This window comes from Centrocercus urophasianus, unplaced genomic scaffold, assembly GCF_019232065.1.
Source record: "Centrocercus urophasianus isolate 14NV4802_14NV808 unplaced genomic scaffold, USGS_Curo_1.0 seq_15, whole genome shotgun sequence".
Lineage (NCBI taxonomy): Eukaryota > Metazoa > Chordata > Aves > Galliformes > Phasianidae > Centrocercus > Centrocercus urophasianus.
The window spans coordinates 46,724,666-46,750,253 of record NW_024884697.1 but is presented as its reverse complement, the minus strand read 5'-3'; the positions used below and the strand labels follow the sequence as shown (position 1 = coordinate 46,750,253).

At 37.6% G+C, this 25,588-nt stretch overlaps 1 protein-coding gene across 5 annotated transcripts in view; it reads right to left on the bottom strand.

Moving 5' to 3' along the window:
• Positions 1-25,588, bottom strand: part of LOC122158714 (activating transcription factor 7 interacting protein) — a 91,370-nt gene that overhangs the window by 3,535 nt on the left and 62,247 nt on the right. For 3 of the 5 annotated variants that reach the window (XM_042815625.1, XM_042815626.1, XM_042815627.1), the window contains exons 10-14: positions 24,422-24,489; positions 8,356-8,434; positions 5,581-5,739; positions 4,890-5,075; positions 527-639 (exon numbers count right to left, since the gene is read on the bottom strand). In XM_042815625.1, the coding sequence (XP_042671559.1) occupies positions 527-639; positions 4,890-5,075; positions 5,581-5,739; positions 8,356-8,434; positions 24,422-24,489 (605 nt within the window). The remainder of the gene's footprint in view (positions 1-526; positions 640-4,889; positions 5,076-5,580; positions 5,740-8,355; positions 8,435-24,421; positions 24,490-25,588) is intronic. The other 2 variants (XM_042815630.1, XM_042815631.1) reach the window with 1 other exon arrangement.

Sequence of the window (25,588 nt, the reverse complement as noted above, 5' to 3'; positions counted from 1 at the left end):
CTGAAGGTCATCTGGTCCAACCCCTACTGAAGCACGGGCCACCTACAGGCAGTTTGCTCAGGACCAGGTAAAGGTAGCTTCTGAAGATCTCCACAAAGGAGACTCCACAACCCCACTGGGCAGCCTGTTCCAGTGCTCTCTCACCCACACAACAGAGAAGTGTTATCATCCAATTCATAGGCAATCCCATGAATTATAGTTTCAAATCATAATAAAACTTCTTGTGGCAGTTCTTTTGTACCCTTGACTCCACAATTCACCTGCAGATAATTCACATCATTTTTCAATATGCAACACTGCTCATTTGAAGAACTCCTGTGTAAGCTAACAAGATAGCACAGCTTTCACTGTTCCTGGTACAACTTTCTGAAGGTGATATGATGGTGTTATACATGTGAAGTGGCTGGAAAGTGCCTACAAGATATTTCATTGTTCTTCAGTTCACACTGAGAAGCAATCTCAGACATACTGGTGCAGAGACAAGTCTGTAAATTGCCTTAAGTAATTTCAAAATGAGAGTACTCACTGCATGCACTTGTGGTGGTCGATGATGCACTGTAAGCTGAGGTGCTCCAGATCCGAGAGTGAGTCCATTGTTCACAACATATGCAGTTGTTTGAGGCATTCGTACTGTCATGCCTGTAATAAGAAGCACAATGAATATTTCTGAGTACTGAATATTTTAAATCAGCAAAACAGAACACTGGAAGCCAAACTCCTTCACTCAGCTGGCTGATACCAAATTTCAAACAGACACATCCTTCTCAAACTGCCATCAGACTAATTACTGTACTAAGCCAAAACCACTTTCTATTCCTCTAAGCTATAAAAGAAAACACGTGCTAATGTCTGCAGAAGGGGCAGAATGATATTTTTGTCATTTGTAGTATGAAAGAAATGGGGGAGGAGAAGTGGGGGAGATTCAGGCAGCTTGAGCTTTACAAAAATAAATAAATAAATCCAATCACTTTGGGATTCAAGGAGAACATAAATGCTGCAGCAGCAGAATGACAACCATTCAGCATTCAAATGCTAGGAGGCTGCATATGCTAGGATGGTATGAAAACCAGAAAAGATTACATCACTGTCCAAGAAGCTTCCCTCACAGAATGGACACCACTATGAATATCTACTCACAGGAATTGCCATTTCATTGCATTCCATAGCAAACTGACCAAACTGGCAGGAGTAAACTAGGTAATTTTATAGTTTCAGAATATAGGGCCCTAATATCCAGAACTCTTGCAAAATACCAAGCAGCTACAAATTTTATACTACATTTCTCTCTCTTAAGTAATATTTTGCCCATTTACTGATAGGACATACAGGTTTTATGAGCTCAGTGCTTTTCTGCTCATTGTTATTGGTTGCCTAGCATGTTCTTGTAATGGAGGGGAGCAAAGACAACATTGGTGTCAGATGTGAACTGTTGAATGATCTGCCCAGCCTAGAGGTTGAGCTGAAGGATGAAGTGGAGATGTTGGGGAGTATCAGAGAGTGTGAGAGAGAGACTGACTGGTGGACCCTGAGAGAGAGCACAGGTTGAGGCTCCAGGTAATCTGGAGGATCCCCTCCCCTCTTGTCACCAAGCAGTTGGGGAAGGACCTCAGAGACTGGGAGGAATGGAGACAAGTCCCTGCTCCAGGAAGCAAGTGAATCCACTCCTGACCTCCCCCACCTTTCCAGTTAAACCTTGCTGAACAGGTATGGGGTCCTACAGGAGGAACTAGCTGTCAAAGAGGAAGATAGGCAAGCTGCTCCAGAGGTCTTATCTCAATTGGATATGCCTTCCAGCAACGTGATAACCTCTTCACAAGGAAAAAGAGAAGGATTCTAGTTATTGGTGACTCACTCCTGAAGGGAACAGAGGGCCTAGTATGCAGTGTTGACTCTCAAAATAGGGAAGTCTACAGTCTACCTGGAGCCCAGATTAGGGATATCACCAGGACACTCCCCTGCCTGGTGCACTCAACAGACTACTACCCACTGCTGATCTTCCAGACAGAGGGTAGGAATCATAGAATCACAGAATTCTAAGGTTGGGAAAGATCTTCAAGATCATCAAGTCCAACATCAAGGTTATAGAGACATGGTGGGACAGATCACATGACTGAAATGTTGTCATGGATGGCTATGCCCTTCTCAGCAAAGACAGGTGAGCAAGGCGAGGTGGTGGAGTTGCTGTTTACGTTAGAGAGCAACTAGAGTGTACTGAGTCCTGTCCAGGGGGAGATGAGGAGTGAATTGTGTGTTTGTGGGTGAGAATTAAGGGGCAGGCTGACATAGGTAATGCTGTTGTAGGTGTCTATCACGGGCCACCTGATCAAGATAAGGAACTTGACAAGGCCTTCCACAGGCAGCTGATAGCAGCCTCATAATTACAGGCCCTGGTTGTCATGAGGGATTTTAGCTAGCCCAATATTTGCTAGGCCTATTCAGCCAGCCATCCACAGTCCAGAACACTGTGTACACTGATGATAACTTCCTGATACAAACAGTGGATGAACCAACTAGGAGAGGAGTGCTGCTGGATATTGTTCTCACTAACAAGGAAGGTCTGGTTGAAGTGGTGAAGGTTGAGGGCAGCCTTGGCTGCAACGATCATAAGATGGCAGAGTTCAGGATCTCACGTGGCAGGAACAGAATACCAAGCAGAATCACAACTCTAGACTTCAGTAGGGCCAACTGTGGCATTTTCAAGAAATTCCATGGGACAGGGTACTTGAAGGCAAAGGGGCCCAAGATAGTTGATAAGCATTCAAGGTCTGCTTCTTCCAATCTCAAGATCAGAGCATCCCAATGGACAGGAAGTCAAGAAACGGAGCCAGGAGACCTGCATAGTTAAACATGGAACTGCTAGGCAAACTCAAATGGAAGAGGAGAGTCTGCAGATTGTGGAAGGAAGGGCTGGCCACTTAGGAGGAATATAAGACTGTATAGGGAGGTAACTAGGAAAGCTAAGGCCTCCTTAGAATTAAACCTTGCAAGAAGGATCAAGGGCAGCAGAAAGGGCTTCTTCAAATAGCAGATTTTTATCTCCATTGCAGATAAAACTAACCCTAGATGCAGCGTAGGTCCACTGATGAACGGTGGGTGCCCTGGTGATAGAAGACACAGGGAAGGCAGAGTTACTGAATGCCTTCTTTGTCTATACTGCTGGAGGTTGTCCTGAAGAACCCTATACCCCTGTGCCCCCAGAGGAAGTCAGGATAAAGGAGGAATTTGCCTCAGTTGATGAGGACTGGGTTCAAGACCAATAGAGCAATCTGGACATCCATAAATCCATGGGTCCTGATGAGATGGACCCGTGGGTGCTGAGGGAGCTGGTGAAGTTCATTGCTAGGCCACTCTCCATTATGTATGGTAAGCTGTGGGGAACAGCAGAGGTGCCTGAGGACTGGTCGAAAGCAAATGTCACTCCGGACTTCAAAAAGGGCAAGAAGGAGGACCCAGGTAACTATAGACCAGTCAGTCTCATGTCTGTTTCTGGAAAGATAATGGAACAGCTTATCCTTGGTGCTGTCTCTATGTAAATCAAGGGTAAGAAGATCATTAGGGGCAATCAACATGGCTTCACCAAGGGAAATCACACTTAACCAACCTGATATCCTTTTACGAAGACATAACAAAAGGGCTTCAAGCTTAAAGAGGGTAGATTTAGGTTGGTCATAAGGAAAAAGGCTTTTACAGTGAGAGTGATGAGGCACTAGAACTGGTTGCCTAGAGATGTGGTTGATGACCTGTTCCTGGGGACTTTCAAGGTGAGGCTGGATCAAGCTCTGAGCAACCTGATTTAACTGTGGGTGTCCATGTTCACTGCAGGGGAGTTGAACTAGATGACCTTTAAAGGTCCCTTCCAACTCTAAGTTTTCTATGACTCTACGACTCTATAACCAGGTGGGTATATGATGGTAAAGCAGTGGATGTGGTCTATCTTGGTGTAGCGTGGTCTGGACAATCGGGTAGCGAGGTGGACTGTGAACTGGCTAAAGGAAAGAAACCAGAGAGTTGTGGTCAATGGGACAGAGTCTATTTGGAGGCCTGTATCTAGTGGAGTGCCTCAAGGTTTGGTACTGGGACCAGTACTATTCAATATATTCATCAATGACTTGGATGAGGGAATAGAGTGGACTGTCAGCAATGTTTGCTGATAACACAAAACTGGGAGAGTGGCTGACACACCAGAAGGCTGTGCTGCCATACAGTGAGACCCAGACAGGCTGGAGAGTTGGTCAGGGAGAAATTTAATGAAATATAACAAGGGTAAGCAGGGAGTCTTGCATCAGGGCAAGAACAATCCCAGGTACCAGTATAGGTCGGGGAGTACCCTGCTGGAGAGTAACATAGGGGAAAGGAATCTAGGGGTTCTGGTGGACAGCAGGATGACCATGAGAGGGCCAATGGCATCTTGGAGTGTATCAGAAAGGGTGTGGTGTCTCGACTTAAAATACGAAAACTTGCTGGGCACAGGACGTAAGAGATCATGATGGAATTTCAGATGGGAAATCAAACATGATTTACCACATACATGTAGATTTTAATCTTGCAAGCTTAATAACAAAACATCCTCCAGAACAGCTGTGCTCATGACATTACTTTCTGATATCTTGTGAAGCACTCGGAATGCCATCCAGAGATACAGAGTTAGTAGAAGCAGTGTGTGAAATAACTTCATTCCATTTTTTCCTCATTTACATAGTTGTAGTGTGAAATATTTCTTAATAGCTGGAAATTTTCTCAATTATTTAGGTTAGCAAAAAAATAACCTCTAATTTGGACTAGTATTGTAAAACAAAACAAAACAACAACACAAAACAATCCACATCCATTAGGCAGAATGCATGAAGCTCTGCTGTGCTAGAATGTACCTGGGAGAAAGAATCCCTTACCTCCAGCCTGTGGGTTGACTGGCCTTAAACTTGGACTTGGCATGACAGCTCCTCTTACAGAATTCTGAGCTGGTGGTGCGGGAATAGTGGTATAGACCACCTGATGGTTAGTTGGGGTTCGTGGTATAGGAAGTTTTGCAGCTGTTTGAGTCACTGGTCGATGAGTTACATTCACTGTTGTCGGAGCTGGAAAAAGAGAGACAAACCAAAACCTAGAATGTAATCCCAGAACATACAAAATAAAAGCTATCGCCGCAAAATTCTATCTGTTTCTGATAGTGCAAGAAAGGGGAAAATAGCATAAACAAATGGTAATGGTAATTTTCACCTGAAAGATTAACGATGTCAGCATATATCCAAATTCCAAACAGGACAGATAAAAATAATATCCCAAAGAATCAGACTGAAGAAAAAGAAACAAACCCTAATCCTCTATTGCTAATAAGTCCAAATATAGGAAAAAAAGATCATAAAAAACCCAACGATTACTATATCTGATCTGTGTAAATAAAAGTAGTTCTGAGGTCTGATAGCTGTGGAGAAGATAAAAATCACAACTGAATACAAGCAATTAAGAGTCCACAGAACTGATCAGTTCTAAGACGATTCTAATGCCCAACAATTATCTACAGAAAAAAAAACAACCAAACCCATAACAAAATAACAGACAAAATAACAGAAATGATGTTACCTGTAGGTAATACATGTATAGTGGTCTGGGAAGGCCCACTTGTTGGCACGCCTGTTTGCTGCAGAGGGTTTGGCTGCAAAGGTGGTAGGGGGCGAGACAAAGGCTGGGCAGGGATGCTCTGTGCTGTAGGAGGTGTCTGATTCTGCTTCTTGGCCTCTGCTTTAAAACAAAATAGCAATAACAATGACAACTGCAAACAGAACTAGAACATCACAGATCTGTTCATTTCCTGTCATTCAGATTATCAAAGAATATTTTCTAGCACATTTCTTTCATCTTTTCATTCTGCAAACCAAACTGTTCAAATTTCATTCAGTTCCTCACATTCATCATGTCAATTATTTTCCATCCTATACTCCATAATGTTTCATTCTATCATTATGAGGTTTCTGCATAATTTGAAAACCTGATTTTTTCCACCAAGAAAGGAGTGGCCTAAACCTTAAAAAGGGCTTAAACATTGCTGTGTTAAACTTATTTTTTTAAGTAATAATTCTTGTCTCCTCCTGGCGCCTATACCCTTTTTTTTTGCTGACTCTTCCCTTTGTTTGATATGTTAGTTATCCATTTATTGCTGTTTTGAATTTTCATACTATTTTCTTAATAAAGGAAAATAGCTTTATTATTAAAAAAATTTAGAAGATTTTAAATTTTGTTTTGTCACATTGTCAACATGACTTACCCACTGATTGGGTCACACTGTCAATGTGACTCCCACTGACTGGGAGAACTGAGAAATACAGCACCTGTATTTGTATTTCACTATATGGCATCGTAAAAAAATTTGAGTGCAAATCTGTATGTAAACAGACCTTTTGTCCACAAGGAGAACTGGGAAGCTGTATTTTTAAGCCAGATTAGACTAACAGTGGGCAGATAAGGCACCACCAAAAACTAGAGAACACAAAATTAAGAGAGTAAGTTTTAAGGGCAGCCATTCAAAAATGATTTGCCCTGACAAAACTGCACATGCAGCAACCACTAGTTCAGAAAAGAGCACACAACAGAAATAGAATAGAAATAGAAATAGAAAATATTACACTCTTGAGAATACATATCAGCAATATATTGAAGAACATGTTTAGAAACTATCAATCAAGTATGCTAATGAAGTTACATGCAAGAACAGGGCTAATGGCAGTGTAGCTCAAGATGTTTATTTATTTATGAGGAAGCGGAAAACATTTTGATGATCACACTGTCTTTAACACCAGCTACTGACAGCTTAAAGTAGCAGCACCCTTCACAAACTCTTGCATGATAACCTAACACAATTCATGACTTCAAAAGTAATATAAAATAAATTGCACACTTTCTGCATTGTCCCGTCTGTAGATTGAAGCTGAGCTACTTTGCTGAAGTCATTTGACAAAAACAATTTTCTTTCAGTGAACAAAGCAGCATATAGAAGAAGCAGTGAAGAGATCCTTGTTTTGAAAATACAAAGTGAGATATTTCCTGCTGTTTCATAAAGTAACAGGTCTTGTGATTAGTTCAATCTTCTTGTATTTCATATTGGTATGAGAGACTTCTCAGTGTCCAGCAAATTCCTTCAAGAGATTACTATAGAGATGTACACACACAGTCACTTTGAATAGTCACTTACAGATTTCTACACACTATAAATGCCACTGCATCATTTAAATGATGCATAATTTGAATGAGTGCATTCTTAGTCATGATCTAGAGAAGATGTGCTCATGATCCGACCAGTAGGAATCCAGACATACTACTGCTATAAAAGAGTCATTTAGATAACAAGGACAGTCCGGGCTAACATGAATTGTTCTGTTTTTATCTCACATGGAAGCATGATCATTTATCCCTAACAAATCGAGAGTCCTGCTGAGATTCCAGCTGTGGAAACTAGGTCAGGATTCTACCAGCTAGAAACTAGGAAAGATAACTGATTTAGGTACCCCTAGCAAAAGGTTATTTAGTGGTGTAAATAAAAAATCAGCAAGGAAAAATGAAGACGAAGTACACTCTAAGCACAGAGTTAAGGTCAGATGTAGGAACTGTTCCAATGCAAAATGAACAAAATATCATCTTCACTAAAAATATGGAACTCGAGAGAAAGGACAATTTGATTTCTGGAAATGAACTTAAATGAAAATCATCACTACTGAGGCGCAGGTGTAGAGCAAAACTAAAAATCTCAACCACAACATGGAAAAGAAGAGGGGCTAATTTCCATGCAAAAAAATAGGCTTGCAACACTGCAGTCAGAGCAATGAGGTGCAATCACACTGTCAAAGGATGTAAAAGCACAACTGTATTTACTCTAATGTTGGCACACAGACACAAAGCAGAGAACAGATCAGATCTTCATTTGTTATTTACACAAAGTTGTTTATTTAGGAGGAAAAAAAGGATTAGAAACTCTAACAATCTAATGCCTGAATGCCAAGTGTAAAAAGTCTTTAATTATTCAGTCAACAAAGACAAAATCTGTCTAGAGGAGGTTTCAAAAATGTCATAATTTAAACTTCTCAAATTACTTCAGATTATTTATTTCTAACAGATTTAAACATAGAAAGCAACATCTCTTAGATTAAAGGAAAAAGGAAAAACCTTAAAGACAGTATTTTATACTAAGCAGGACTCCTTTTGTTTAAGGCCTATCAGAATTCTCTAGCCACCACCCTGCTTTACATAAACAGCAGAGAATAAAAAACACTGAACTGAACACAAACTCCTTCCTATCATTCAAGGGCATGAAATAATACTTGCAGCTCAACTGTCCCAGCTGTTAGGAAAATCTTTTACACTTACCTTGAGAAGAGACATCATCCTCATCATCCAGTGTAAGGTCAATGACACCTTCTGAATCGCTTCCTGTGACCTTCCCGCTCTGAAAGACAAAACTCTTTCATTTTGCAAAAGCAAATCCAGGGAACACAGATGGAAAAGGGATATGAACTGAACACTGAGTAAGTGAGGTCTCAGAACTGAAGCACTTATTATGAAGAAACTGATGCATTAAGCAGTAGGAGGAGATTTCAAACAAACTTCTCTGGACTTGGAAAAACAGGCAAAAACCAACTGTATGGATTTCAGTATCGAATACTGAACTATCTCTTAACTTAATGACCAGTAGTATGTTGTTATTTTACGGGTAAATACATTAACAAAATGGTATTATTGAGTATCTTTCAGTTATGACCCTTGTAGTATTTTAATCCAATTGTGCTTTTGTTTATGGTAGTATAATCTTTTGACACAATAGTCACTGGGACAATGTGGGACAATGTATTACTCATCTTGAGATGGTTCAGCCTGCACGCCTACAGTGACACTGACTTCAGAGTATAAAAACCTCTTATGCAACCCATAAGCTGATAAAACAGGTCATCAAAAACCACCAGAAAATTCCAATAGTTTCCAGCTTTTAACTTCTTTATAGTATTTTATCCATCATCACAGATTTCAATATTCTGTCATCCTACATATGAAACTATTTGTGTCTATCTCTTCAGAGAAGATAATTTCTGAAGGCTAAATGTTATAAAAACCCAGTGGGCCATCAAACAAGATTTATCTTCTGGATCAACAGATCCTTTGACTGTTTAGACTGTTTACAGGAACCACCAAACTTTTTATTTAGCTGATGGAATAAATAATGGAAGAAAAATCCTAGGTTTGTCTGGGTTTTTAAAAAAGCTTTCTAGAACAGATGTGGAATGACATGAATATCTGATATCTTAAACTTGAAGTAGAATTTGGTTGTGCAGAAGAAATTACCATTTGTTGCTGGACTGAACTGTTACTGATTTACAGATTGCAGTCAATTCCTTGGGACAAACAAGGAGTTAGGAAAACAATTACCAAAATCACTGAATAATTAATATGAAAAATAGTTTAAGTTATCAGCCACACACAACCAGTGTGATTAAGCTTAAGAATCACTGAATAATTAATATGAAAAATAGTTTAAGTTATCAGCCACACACAACCAGTGTGATTAAGCTTAAGAAGATTCAGATGTTACTGTGTGGACTAATAGGGACAGATGCAAAAAGCCCAAGGATTGAGATCATCTGCTCTATGAACTTAGAATAAAGTAAAGCCTTTACTGAAGTCTTAAAGACAGTTCTCATACTGGTAAAGCTTTGAGGAGGGAGAAAAGAGGTATCACTAAATACAATGAAAGCAGTCTCTGAATTACTGGTCATTGGATTTGGAAGGCCTGACATGAATGATCATTATGCATTTAGATTATAATAAGATTTCTACTGAAGTTCTGATGCCGCCATTGATGAAATTCTGCTAATAGCTTGGATGACATAAAATATGAAGAACAGCGAAGTACTTAAGATCCAAGATGACAGAGGTGACTTCTGCAGGGATTCCGTCTTTGCTCTACATAGAGAAACACATTTCAGATTTCAGAGATTTCTATTTCAAAGACCTTCCAGCTTCAGTTTTCTTCATGTGATGACCTGATTTAACCACTTGAAGTTTAGGATAAATGTCACATTCAAATAACCAATAGCTACTTGATTAGCATAAAATCAAGAGGAATTTCATTCCAACTTGATAATCTCCCCAGTCAGTGATGTGATTTTAAATGATGGTTTTCTTTGCTAGGAGAAAGCAGACTGAAAAAGGAGGGAGATCTATGAGCTGGAGAAAGAATAAACTAACACTAAACAATTCATTTTTCCCCCATGACAGAATCTATTTGTCTGAAGTAATTTCCTTCAATTCTTCTTCCACAAAGAAATTCAAATCCCTGGAGAAAAATACTCTTTATGAAACTGTTTTGAAGCCCTACTTATCCGTGTCAGCTGAGAAAGTTCTTTGAATTTCCAATATTGCATGAAACTTTGATTTTGATGTGTCTGGGAGGCCAGAATCTTGAGTTACGCAATGCTAAACAAATAATCCAATGAGCTAATTATGTCTCAAGAATGCAGTTTTCAGAAGAACAGACCTGTGAGTTAACCACATTATTCACGTTTTTCTACAGAACAACCCTGGCAGAAATCTCCTTAGTAAAAATATCTTAAAGTTGTTACATTTCCTTCCACCACCTGTACTAAAATTGTGGACCTAAAGGGCAGTTTTGCATGGTGCTCTCTTATACAACCCCCAGTTCCACTTCCAGAGCACACGCTCCAGATAAAACAAGAGGAAGCAGCAGTCCACATACAGCGCACTATGAAGTCTTCACTCCTCAGAGCTAGATTCCTCTAATTCACCTGCCATGCATCTCCTGTGAATGAAATTTAGGGCTATGGGAAAATTATAAGGTAACCTGAAATGCTGAAAATGGTGCATGTTGTGTCATCAAAGAAAAGTAAGTAGAAGGGTATGGGGTTGTCAGGGTATTCCTTCACAGAATAGACTGCTGATTATGCCTGTCATAGAGGTCAGAATTCTGGCTATTCAAAGTATCAGTCAACATTTAAGAGGAGGAGCAGACACCATTTCTACATTCTGTAGGATTCACATAGTTTTCAGATTCTTATAGATCTCTTAAATGCAGGAAAGGCAACAGTAAGAGATTTAGGAAGAATGGCAAATTAGGGATTGGAAGTCTGGTTTACATTTCCTCATAGGGAAGTTAGACATCTCCATGACCAGACAGAGTTATTGTTTATTAGGTGTTTCTGGAGTGCTGTTGCTTACCACATGAATGGTTAAGAGCTATGAATGGAACCACTTGGAATCACCCCTGCCAGAAGGAAGTAATAATGTCCTGTGCCCAACTACCAATATCATGACTCTTTTAGTCAGAAATTATCTCTGGAATTGTTTATTTTTTATTTTTTTCCTACAAGGACTTGCAAAAGCTCTATTTTATAATAGAACCACATCTGAAGAAAGGCTAGAAACAAAACTGCTCTTACTCCTGCAAAATGAAGGGGATTCTGAGGAAGGGTCTGCCCTGTTGTGCATCAGAAAAGGAGAGTTATACAAGCCAAACCACTCAGAGCAAAACCATGAACTAGCGTAGCAAGGTTTGTGTCACTCGTGAAGTGAAAGGAAGTGTAACAATGGACTTCCAAACATGTATGAACCACTTTCTCATTTAGGTAAAAATCTAAAATAAGAAAATAAGTTTTTCATCTCCTAATATTATACTTCAGCAAGCACTGAGGCAGAAACTAGTACCACAGAAAAGCATTTTGATCTGCTGACTTTTCAGCTTTCTCCAAACACAGGAATACCAAGAATTCCTGAACATGCTCCACCTGATCTCAATAGAAGAACAAGATGATACAACTATGATACAACACTTTTTCCCTCAGGACAACCACAGTAGTGAAACAGTTCAAAGCATTTCATGAGAACCCAAAATGTATGCATTGTGCCTTATTTCACATTCTGCCTAGCAAATCTGAGTAACAGAAGTCAGTGGCCTAGAATAAACTGGAATGAAACTAAATAACTGAGGTAAGATGAAGTGATCCGTATCTACTTGGAACACGTCAGTAAAACTAACAATTTTATTAAAGCAAACAAAACCACAGCCAACAATACCAAAACCTCTGAAACCACCTTTTCTCATTTTTGTCAGAACTAGAGCATTAGTCTTCCAAGTGACAGAAATCAGCTGCACAGAAATCTGTTTACAATAGTATCTGTGTAGTTTCCAGAAATCATGACATAAGAAGTTTATAAGAAGTTTAAAATAAACTTAAATTGCCATATTGCCTTTTCCATCATCTGTACCAGTTTATGCGCGTTAACACATATGCCGTTCATCTGGGAATAAGAGGAAGTGCTCCAAAAAGCTGTCATTCACACATCTGCTTTGGACCTGTTTTATCCAGAGCTGACAAGACAAGCACGAATAGGCAAGAGTGAGACCTGAACCACAACTGCATCTCACCTGCCTTAGTTTTAATATTTTTCTGCTCACATAAATCAGCTGGGAGTGTAGCAATTTTACACAAAGCAAGTTAACATCATATGCCTCAAGAAAGTAAGCATTAATACTATGTGCTTGCTGTCAGAACACCAAAGACCTGCAAGACCTGCACTGACCAACTTCCCATCTAAGTTTCCAGTGACAATGAAACAGGAACATAAATTTAACAAAATGTAGAAGCACAGTTGATAGAAGTAAGTGGGTGTTTGCAGGCAACACATTAAACAATTAAGCCTGAAAACACAATTAGTCAAAGAAATTTGTTGGCACTCGTATGTTTCAAAGGTGCAAATATGGTTTTCAAACTTTAAATAAAAATATAAACTAACTAATAATAGCATTTGCATCTATTTAAAATCAGATTTTATATGACCTGCAACAAATCTGCATCAAACATTTGTTTTCTGATTACATTTGAAATATTTCTTACACATTTCTGCAGTTATCTTTCTGCAATTACTAAAATATGGAATTCATTCTAAAAAAGTAACTAGAAAGTGAAGAGAATTTTCATTTAAAACATATTCTTCAACAATTTATTTTTTGGGAGAAGAGAGGTGATCCTACTATCAAATGTCAGAATTCGCAGATAAATGTGACAAAAATTTAGAAAGACAACAAGAAAAACACAAGACTTCATCTCTTACTGACTTTGTAATTTTAACAGTCACATCTTTATTCTTCATCTGTCACTGAACTTTCATTTGCAACTGTTTTGCATAAAAGCAATGTATCTTGTAACTGAACACTTCATAGATCAGTGCAATGTAGACTTCATAGATCAGTGCAATGTAGATCTGTCTAAGAAGATTCATGCAAATTAATGTATGTTGGAGTTCAAAAGCAAAACGTGAGGTGAAATGAATGAAGAAGGGTTGCAATGTATGATTAAGAGCAGAAACAAAGGTGAAAAAAGAAAGCAAAAGGAAGAAAAAATACAGGAAATGAGAATTACAAGCCAAGGAGCTGCTAAGCATGAACCACTTCAAATACTAGACTGCGTGAGTCTTCTGTAATGACTTTTCAATGTTGTGCATTTTTCCTCAAAAAGCTAGCCAAGCAGAAGGAATCTCACAGTTTGAAAAGTGTGCTCTTCAAAGACTCTCTCTCAAATTCCACATCCTCTGCTGTGGTTTCTTCAATTCACAGTATGTCTACACCAACATTTAACAATATGGAATTACCTTCAGCTTTGGTTGTATGCCAAACAATCCACCCAAGCATCTACCTTGGCAGGTATGGAGGATAATTATTTTAATACTGAGCAGCTCTTTCATATGATTTGTGAAAGCAAAAGCAAAAGCGTAAATTTTCTTTCAAATATCTGAGTTAATCCTTTTAAGTCCTGAATCAGAGGTTGTCATATCTCTCAACACTGCTTGACAAAGTGATTGGAAAAGGGGAATGAGCCTTCATCCTATGGAGGTGACTTTTGTCAGCCATGAAAGATATCCCTTCAAGAAGGATTTGCTATGTTATCTGGACAAGTGGACCAGCATGGGGAAAATCAGTACCCGAGGGCATTAGTTGTGCTGGAGGTGAGCTATACTGCTAACCTAGACAAAGAACAGTTACACCAAGATCTAGATGACATTAAGTGCTCACAACTAATGTGGCAGAAATGTGTACAGAGCGCACCATCACCACATGCCAACACACTGGCAGTACTGACCTGGAAAGACTACAAAAAGCCAAAAACGGATGAAGTGGCCAGCCTACTCTGATGACATAAAGAAAATTTCTCTTCTTCCTATGGGCACATGTTTCAGCTGTGAAGAAACTGTCCCAGGAGTGCCGGCAATTCAGACATTATGTCCTATTCCTCACCTGTATGGACTACTGTCTCTGCTATTAGAAGTAAGCATTCTGCTCGGGGGAAGAAATATATACTCACCATGTGCCACTCTGTGGTTTTATCTTTGTGAACATGGAGAGGATATAAGTAAGAGGAATGGAAAATCTACTTTGACCGTAGAGGTATGGGTATACGAGTTGCAAGTAAAACAACTGAAAAAGGCTGGTCTTCCAGGAAAATGGCCACTCCAGTTTCCAGCAGGCAGTTTCCCAGACATAGAAGATGGTCTGATCTCTTTTTTGACTTTGATAATGAGCCTTAAAGTTTGCATTCACAAGAAATGAGTAACAAAATAACCAGAAGAAGAGCAGCCCTGCCTTCAGACAGGTGGAGAAAAGGGACAATTGGGTTTATCAGACTGGATTTGATGGTCTGACGTATCAGAACTGCAGAGCAAAAGGCCCAAGTGGATGCTGGTGTACAGCATACCTTAAGGCCATCAAGTTATAAAGGGGCAGAACTCATCTGTATCTCTGGAGTGACAGGCACATCCAGAAGCTAACTACTGAAAGGCCAAATTAGCCTCATTGGGAATGAGTGCGTTTTTCTCAGTTCCTCTGGCAGCAGAGTAGAGCCACACTACATACCACACACATGCAGTCATCACCGCGATTTTTTTCTCCCTTTTCTTTCTTACTTTTCTGCCTTAAAAAATAGTTTTTATTTCAACCCATTAGTTCTATTTTATTTTTTCCCCCAGTTCTCTCCCCCATCCCACTTTAGGGAGAGTGAGCAAATGGCTATGGGGTGCTTAGCTGCCTGCTGGGTTAAATCATGAGAGGAAAAAAAAAGTTACTCCATTTTCACAAAAAAAACAAATACAAGAAAGGAGCCTGAATTTAAAGGTCAAGGACCAAAGCACACATGGCAGATGATGTTGAGAAAAGAACGGAACTTTTTCTATTGTAACTATTATTACAAAATTTAACCAAAACAGAAGTGGTTAGAACATCACAATATACATGTAAATAGCAAACTACTGACAAAGCTGGGGAACAGATCTCTGAACAGAAAATCTCTGAACAAAAATGTTATCTGTTACATCATTTTACACAACACCACACAGACACAGGCAAACATGCACATACCAAAATGTGGATGCTGGTATTCTGCATATGAACTTCTCTATTCAAACACAGTAATACAGTATATGCAGTGATCTTTTTTTTTCTGAATTTTGATATTATATAACGCCATGGGTCAATTCATCACACAAATAACAATGCTGTATATTGTAATGCCACCTGCTTTTCATAAAGGAACATTTCAGCAAGTAAAAGTGAAAAACAGAAAAAAAAAAAATCGAACAACAAAAATCAACTCTAGGATAGTAGAACTCAAAATACTGAAGATTATTTGTAGCACACTGACAAAGCGCAGAAAATTTTATTATTAATGCTTTCTAGATCAACAAAACTTAAAAAAAATCTGGGAGTTATAAAACTATCATGAACCATCACACCACTACAGTCGTACATGACGCACCAAGGCATTATATAATAGCAAAATCGATTTGAAACTACGGAAAATGATGTTAAAAATATGTTCTGGAAATAGCATGTGTGTAGTGGTGATACTGAGTTTGTATGATAAAAACAAAGCTCACACCCACATACAAACCCACAGATTTCAAGCACAGGCTAAGTAGCTATTGAAAACATTTTTTTAGTACATTCATGAGTATAATTCTGTTACAGACTGCTTCAAACTTCTCACCCCTTAACACTTATCAATTCCAATATAGCAGCTCTCACAACATTAAAATAATTAGGCAATCCTCGCAAAGCTGTCATGAAAATTTATTTGTCCAATTCATTTGTCATCTCTTACCACAGTATAAATGATAATGCAATAAGCTAACAGTTTACTTAGTTTGTATTTTGCACAAACAAAATTTCACAGGGCTGCAACACTTATTTTGATAGTGTGCGGTTGCTTAATTGTGTGTAACTCAAACACCCTCAGCAGACATTTTACATATTGCATTTACCAGACCATTCCCCTTACTCTATTCAGTACTGCGCAATGTTTTCTACAGCATAACAAAACAAATATGGAAAAACTGAGGAATCTGTCTTAGTAATCTCTATATGTTATATACTCTCTCATTTCTTTGTTGCAAAGATCAGACATCAGCTCTGCTATGCCCATCAATAAGAAACATAAATCAGGAAGCATAACTAAAACTCTCTTTGGTAGAAAGATTTTTTTAGTGGCTATCGTAATTCCAAAATAAAAACTATAAAGGACCATTTGATGTCATGCTTAAAGCATCTGTGTACCGCTGTGATTCCTTCTTTAATCAAACAGTTAAAGGGTATATAATAAACACACACTTGCACACACATTTCTTTACTGGCTCTTACTCTCTTAAGGTGAAACATCTACCCTCTTTTCCCAAAGACCGCTGAAAGTTTCAAAACAATATCATATGGGATGGCCACTTTGAACAGCAACCATATTACTAATCATTAAATGTATTTTAATTATAGCATGTTTCAGTTTAATAAAACTTTTTATAGCTATTATTCGTTCACAGTGCAATGACACCAACAGTTTAACGTTTCAATAAAACTCTTGATTTTTTGGCCCAAACTGACAAATTGGAGCCTATAAAACACAACTACAAGTCCTTACTGAAAGCTTTTCTCAGCAGCTAGGAGTTGTTTTAAATAACACAGGTACAATCTCAAGGAAAGACAACCTCTGTAATAATGAATTTTAAAAATAGTCTGAAAAATTCCCAAGAGGACATCATACAGCTGAACTGAATTGCTGTTGTAAGGAAAAAAAAATAATCTAGCTAATTCATTCTTGTATGACCTTTAAACTTCTAACATCTTAAGAATTTAGAGTTCAAATTAGTCTCAGGTAAAGGTTCCACCTTATAGATGAGAGCTAGCTGCATTTTAAATAGCAGAAACATCATCGTACGCTCAGAGACAAAAATCAAGTATCCCATTTTACATACATAATTACACATTTATTTTCAGTGACCAAACTATGAAACGCATTTTCACCAGTAATGGTTCAACAACATAGAATTAATAGCTGCTAATACTTTTAAGCTGGTATGTCCCCTTTGTTCACTCTGTTCCCCAATAGACATTCACAAAGTTTGTTACACATTGCAAATAAAGGGAAAAAAAGTTATAGATGCACTTTAATAGCATTTTACCAGATACATTTCCAATAGTCACAGAAATACCTTCAACTGTAGAGAATCAAACAAATCAAGATATGTCACAAACATTGGGAAATGGATTGGACACTGGTGGATTTTTCATTTGAAATCATGTTAGCTGAAAAGCTGAAATGCACAGATTAAATTTAAACTGAAAAAAGATGTACTCCACAGAAGGATAAAGTGCATCCAGAGCATGGAGCAGGGAAAAAAAGACTATCTGCCCAACTTGGTGATTTAATAAATATAACTCAAAAAGACTGATTCTATGTTCACCATTTTTAACATACCCAACATCATTCAAGTCTACTCACTGTTATATCACAAAATGTTAATAAGTCACTTTAATAGATTCCCACAGTATGCTGTGCTATATTATACATTATATAGAACATTTTTAATTCCTGTATCTATAATTGGGATTCATAGTAAAATACTTTGAAACTATTATAAAGATTTGTTATATAATTATAAATCCTTTTGCCCCTAACAACAACATGTACTGTAATAAATTAAAAGTGCTTGTCACGTCTTCAGAAATACAATCCTATGACCTCAGGCACTGGAATGGCCTTTGGCAAAATTACTGGGACCAAGTTGCAACCTTTCTATTTCTGTGTAAACAGCAAAAAGTTGGAAGTTCAGAGACTACCACTAACACAGTAAGATGCCCCCTCTCCCTAAATCACTGCAGCCATTCCTTTTGGAGCAGTAAGCAGAGGAAGGCTGAAAAGAGAGAAGTAGTAGCACAGCAAAACTATCCATCCAAGCTGCTTCCTGCTAACTCCTAACTATACTAACCCAGGCAGTATGAAATTATCAAAATCTTGCAGTTCAGGACTGTCTTCAAATATCTGACATTCTACACAACTGAGATCTTCAGAGAGCTCTTCAGAGGTGTGGACACAGGAAAAGTGCATATAGTGAGGAATATTTACCTTTTACAATCTCCCACATTGCAGATCACAATATTTTAAAGCAGGGATGAACTACTTACACAACAATGAAAGAAAAAAACAACATGACACACTGTAAGATACTGCACTAACATAATAAAATAAAAAATGAAGGTACTACTTAACAGAAATTTCCAAACTTACAAAAAACCCACAAAGAACAAAAGTTGTACGTTCCCAGTACATGTACTGAAGCCTCACTATAAAAACGAGATGTAAAACTAAAATATTTAGGAAATGTCACAGTCATTTCCCACTGTTTTCAGAATCAGCTTCAATGTGGAAAATGGAATTTAATCAATGACATAGCAGCTCTTGTTGAAAATACAAGCTTAATTGACTTCGTTAAGGCTAAGTACAGTTTTTCTGCAACTGAAATGAAAAATGAATTTTATGAGAAATCTAATTAGAAAAGTCAAGAATGACAGATAATACATTTATTTCAATGTATATTTGCTACATTCTGTTTTTTTTTTTTTAACTGAAATGTAAATTATGATCCAATGGTGTCTTACAAATAATGATAAACATACGTAGTGGAAGGGAAAAAAAAACCTCATGCTGTGATTCTCTGCTGCCACTGCCACTGAGTAGCAATTCATGCCAATATTTTGAACAGATTTCATGATCACAGTTCATAGTCTGCTCTATAATAAATGGGATTTATTTGACATTTTCTGAGAGGAAAAGGAAAGACTTCTTTCCCCACACTACTACACACATAGCCAAAGCTGAATTTACAGAAGCAGCCAAACACACATTCTGTTCGCCTGCTTCAGCTTTTCTAGAAACACATGCAGGAAGATCAATATAAAACTTTGGGTGGGAGGAAAAACAGGGAAGATTTTAAATTGTAGAAGGCTAGAAATGTACTCTATTAGTTATAACTAACTCTATTAATCTTTCCACTAATATTTAACACCATCTCCAGCTCTTTTAAAGCAATACTACTTCTAGCCCAAGCCAAGAGTGCACCTAGTAATACTGCAGTTAGTAACAGCTTAGAAGTACCAGGTTGAAAATGAAGACTTAGAACACAGCTGGTGTCAATAAAATTAGAATTTAACAAATCAGAAATTAAAAATATCTAACTAGCAGTCAACAGATAAAAGTCAAATTCAAAGTTAAATTAAAAAAAAAAAAAAAATCAGATATGCTCAGTTTTTTTTTGTTTTTTTTTTTTTTCCAGTTTAAATCACCACCTACATTTTTGTTGAGGAATCAAACTATTAGCAATATGCAAATATGCTGTTACAGTAAATTACACAGATGCAGTTAGGACCAGAGCAGGATATGTGGCTGGTATGACCACATTATGCAGCAAGAATGAACAAAAAAGAATGAACTCCTGTCAGTGTTCTCTTGTATCCTTTGTTAAGTCTTGTAGACCAGAACAAGGAATTATCTGAGACAACAACAGGAAATGGGAGAGAAGGTGTAAAAAACCAAGACATATCCATTTTGGTGAAGATTTAGAGCGAGACTCTTCTAACAAGAAATGAAATTTGCCAGTTTACCTGAATTACGAATTCGATGAAGACAAAGTTTGGAAGTTTGCTATGCTAAAAAATCCTAGAATAAGATACTGCCACCTGTTTTTGTGTATTTTTTTTCCCTAATTTTTATATATGCCCCCTAGAAAGGCCTTTCTATTTGTTATTTCCATTTGATTTACTTTTGATTTGATAAAATGATAATCCTGGATCTGTGATTTCCTATAGCCAAGAAAGCCATAAGTTAATGCTATAACTAAGTCAATACAGGATTGTGTGGCAGAAGTAATTTTTATGTTAAAGATTATATCTCATTAACTTGTTTGATCTTTATAATATGAAAAGACTGACCATAAACAGTATATACGATACATACAGCGATTCTGAAATCTCTTCAATAATTAACACAACCGATGAGAAAACAGAACATTCTGGGTTAGTCTACACTAAGGAAAAGTGAAGTAGTAAATACAACTAACCTAACCCAGACTTGAGAATGTAATCAGCAGTAGCCACAATAAGAACTCCAAAGATCAGGCATCTTAGTCATAGAACCACCTGAGCTGGAAAGGACTTTTAAAGTTCACCTAGTCCAAATCCCCTGCAATGAACTGGGAATCTACAGCTGGATCAGGTTGCTCTAGCCTGACCTTGAATGTTTCCAGAGGTAACACCTCAACTTTAAGTACATTTAAACAACAGATCTGCTCTCAATTCTATTGAGAACGTTTTCCTCATTTCATGTACAACTGAAGACACAGAAATTTTTGCACCATTTGTATCAGATAGTGTTTTTGGAGATGGGAGTGACTGAAATCTTAGTCAAAAACATGAAAGAGGAAAACGAAAGACCTGCAACAGAAATCTGTAGCTTGTGGATTAAATTAATTTAAAAGCATGTTAAAAAAAAAAAATAAATCCAAAAGCAAAAGCAAAACAATAAAAACAGGAAGCTGCACAGCATAATCTTTTGGCAAGACTGGTAACAATCACTGGTAACAAGACCGGAACAAAAAATGTGACAGTGATCAGGCAATTCCAGCTGTTTTCATGCATATGTATGTATTTGAACTGCAAGTGTCTGTTTCATTCAGCTTGTACTTTTCTCTGAGATCTTCAGTAATCAAGTATTTGTTTAGTAAGATGCTACAGTAGTGCCAACAGTCACAGAGCGGTATAATAAATACACTCTTCACAAAATATAGAAGCCATGCACCTGGTGTAGAAAGCATAGCTCTTCAGCTAAGGGGAAATCAGTATCTCCCCATTTTTATTTTATTTTTTTAAATTTAAATAGCTCAGCTCAGTCATTTAGAGTCCCAGTTGCTAATGAAAGTCACAGAAACTGCAAGACCTGCACTAAGTTTCTGTTCCATAGCTCACTTCAGGACTGTGAACAAGATACTTCTTGATGAACTACATCATAGGAAATTTCCTTAGTAAACCAACTGATAAAACAAATTTGATATGTTTTTTTTCCATTCTAGTGATTTACTTGAAATCAGCTCTGTTACAAAAAGCATCAAGACATTGGTTCTTGTTTTATCAAGTGCTTTATGAAAGTTAATTACAACAGCCTTGGAGAGGACTGGCAGTTGGGCTTACATTGGCTACGTTCTTGGGAAGGAAGAACTGCACGCTGGAAGAACTGCAGTTCAAAAGGATCAATAGGGCTTTTAGATTGGAGAGCAGTATGTCCCTCAGGGACTAAAGTCACAAGACTAGTGCCAGATGGCACGCTAGACTTCTAAGATTTATAAGATTTTGCTTTGTTTTACAACAACATGGTTTCTAGAAAAGGTGGAGACACCAGATAATGATTCATTTATGATTTGCAATCTTCCTATATAGGTAATTGATTGTGTTATTCGTTATTATATCTGACCAAGCCCTGTAGTGAACTTCTGCAGCTCCCCAGTAGTGTCGAATAGCAGACTCAGAGTGATGGCCTGCCAATGCCATAATTTTCTCCAGGCCCCAGTCCTGCTTCACACAGTAGCTGGATGGTGGTAGTTCGGAGAGAATGATTGGTATATCGCTGAGAAAGCCTGGCTGCCACACTTATCCTGGGCATCATTGCACCCAAGTAGTTCACACCCATTGGTTCTCTTTTGTACCATACAGGCTGTTCTTTCATTTGCTCTGCTGTTAGCTTTAAAGGATGCAGGTAAAAGGCCGGAGGCTCTGGAGGCAACTTAGATAAATAAAGCTCCAAGGAAAAAACAGGACAGTTTGGGTCCCCTGGCATATCATACATTTTACCCATTTTATGAGGATCTTCTTCATTTTTTCCTTTTCCAGGATACCTAAACATAGCGTAACGACGCCCGTTCTTGTCCTTCTCAACAACAAAAGCATCTGGAGCCAGATCTCTCAAAATTTCCCTCCCTCGTTTGGTAAAATGCAACTGCAAATCAAACCACACCTTGTTGACGAGTGCCACAGGACTGTGCAATCCCAGTACACCAGACAGTTTAATCTTACGCAAGTCGTCAGCTGCTATAGGAGGATGGTGGTGAGTCTCATCCTTTCCCTGGATGCGCAGCATCCTCAGCATACTCACAAATACCATATTTGCACTAGCAAACTCTTTGTCCTTCATTAAGCAAATCTGACGATTGTAAGGTGGCATTTTGAGATGCCGGTTTAAGCCAGCACGCATTGACTTGTAGCTTGCCACACTGTAGGTATTTCCATCATGATTCCTTATTTTGCAATAAAATTCTCTTAAAATATCATTGAGTTCACTTACTGGAACCAATTCAAAGCTAGGATCCTTGCCATTTTTGGCCAGCCATTGCTTTAATAGGTTAGCTGCCCAGCCAGTCTGCTTGTGGGTGTTTTTGATGCTCTTAGCATCCTCTTCCTCTTCCTCCAAGCCAAAGAGGACATCCTCAGGGAAGTTAAGATTCATCTGTGCTGCTTCTACTGCTTCTTTATTTTCTGATGAAGTCTCTTCCTGTTTCAATTGCTTTTCGAAACAATTGATCAAAGTTGTACCATCAAATATGCCACAGGTATACGGCACACAGCGAACTACTTTTTGTTCTGAGAGCTGTGAAGTGCAGAGTAATACATAATATTTTGGATGTTACATAACAAAAAGCAGGTGGCATTAACTGGATTTTTCAAATGACATCGCATGTCAGTTTCATATCCTGATAGTCAATTAGAATGCATCTGGTCTTTTTTTAAATTAACCATGGCATCACACATGCTTTAACTGATTCAACTGAAAGTAAACCTAGAGACATACACTAAAAGACTGAAAACCGGAAAGCGTCTTGTATCTTGTTTCCTTCCAAATCCTCCCTTTTTGCTCACCTTCAATTGCTAAATACCACTCATGCACACAAACTTTTTTGCTAAAATCTTTTCCGGGTTTCAGACTCTACCGAAGATGAGAAATTTCAAAATATACATCTTATGCTGAAAATATATCTTAAAATCATAAATCTCAATTATTCTGGTACTGCTTTTCCTCCATATCAACTACTGACAGATTGGTACAGCTATAATCCACAGGTATTTTTAAAAAATGATAACCATTCTTTATGAAATGCTTTAATAAAAAGATAGAGTAAGGCATGGATTATAATCTGTAACACTGGTCATCTTTACTAGACTATTTATACAGGAAGTGAAAAACAGAATCTTGTCCAGTATACTTTCTTCTTGCTTTGAAACACAATTCAGATTTATCTGCACCTTGAAAAACCATTAAATGCGGAAATTTTAGTAGGTATGTAGGTAGGTAGGTAGTAGGTAGGTAAATTTTAGGGTAGAAAAAATTAATTTTATTCCCCTTAGTAAAATGACTTCCAGTTAACAGAAATGTACATGTGATAGTGCTTTGTGTAATATCTGTACACAGAATCGTCATTACAAATCATTTCAAATACCTTAAATTTAACCTTAAAATTGCAAAGTCCAACAAATTTTAGAAGAATCCAGAAGTACTGTAAGTTCTCCTTTGTTATGAAGTAGCTATTTCTGAAGGAAGCTTCTTTTTTTTTCTCAATAACTTTTGGATTAGTGTAAAAATGAGAGCTGCAATAGTTTGCAAAATACTTTTAGCTTCAAGTTTAAGACCTTTAGGCAAAAACTAAGTAGACTTTTCTTTCATATGTTGGCTCTGTTGCATCAGACATGTTTTTAGTGTTCTCCAGGATTACTAACTCACCTACTTATGGAAAACACACTGGAAAACTTCTGAAGAGATTATGAGGAGCTCATGCTCCCAGTAATACTCCGGATCAGAAGAAGAAAAATACAAATAGACACAAACTAGAAAGAACGGGGGGAAAAAATACCAACAACAAAGAAACACACAAACCAGAAAAAAAAAAACCACAACTAAAAAAAAACACCCACAGCCTAAAGTTGCTTCATTATGAGCAATGAGGGTAAAGAACTTATCTCCTGTGGATTGTAACTTCAGAAGTTTCAACAAAAATATAATCAACAACCTACCTGTGTTGTTCCCTCAGCTGTTCTCTTGTTCGCTGAAGAATCTGCTGGTGGCCTGCTTGTCTGGTTTTCTGAAGGGTCAAGAAATTGGTTCATTTGCAGTATCTAATCAATACTAAACTAAATACAGCTAGTCCACTCTACAAATTTAAAGGCAACATTTGAAGTTGTTTGATACTAAATGCTCCTTATTTTTCAAGTGCAAGTATCCAAGCTTGATTACTATCATTTTTCAGAGGAAACAGGAAGAAAAAGCAAAATGGCACTTTTCAGTCTAGAAGTAGTATTCATTCCCTTCCCTGAATGTCTGACATATATTCCAAATATTTTATGGGTAATTCCCTCAGTTGTCTGAGGAGAAAACATAATTCCAATCTCTCCTGCCCCTATATGTTAACAGACAAGATGTAAAGCAGAAAAAAAAAAAGTTGTTCAACACATTCACATGAAAATTGACTATGTATGGTTAGAATGGAAAACATGTAAATGAGGCAAGCAGAGCAGGGACAGAATTCTTAATTCTTGCTCAACTGAACACATACCTACTTAAGCAGAAGTTGCTTGAATATTTGATGTAAACATTTAAATCAAAATTCTTCCTTCATACTCCCTTACATTTTAACCAGAGCTTAGCAGCAACTGTGCTTGCCCAAAGCAGTGTTTCAATTCTGATGAGAAAACCACTTGGTATACACAAATGCAATGTGAACTGTAGAAAACAATACATATTTCTGGGCACAGAGACCTTTCACAGCTCTTTGTATTATATCACTATACTAGCCTTAGAAATAAACAATAATGCAAAGCGTATAATTGTCACTTTCATGGAAAATATATTTGGCATATGTATCTTAGAAATGAGAAATTAAATAAAATTATTTGTGATGTTGAGCCCTACTTGAATTAATCCTAACATTATACTGTGCCAATTAGAAACTCTTAGCTATGATTTCAATTCACTCAATACCACTAAGAAAATCTTGACTGCAAAAAAAATTTCAAATAAAAATTTCAACATATCTAGTATCAGAAGTGCAGAGAATTGTCATAACATGGCAGAAGATGGAGAGACAGCATTTTAAAATATGTCAGCTAAATAGCATATCTGAATTTTTCCTGTGCTTTAAGAGCCTTTAAATCTAATTCTTTGGAATTAGATTAATATTATGT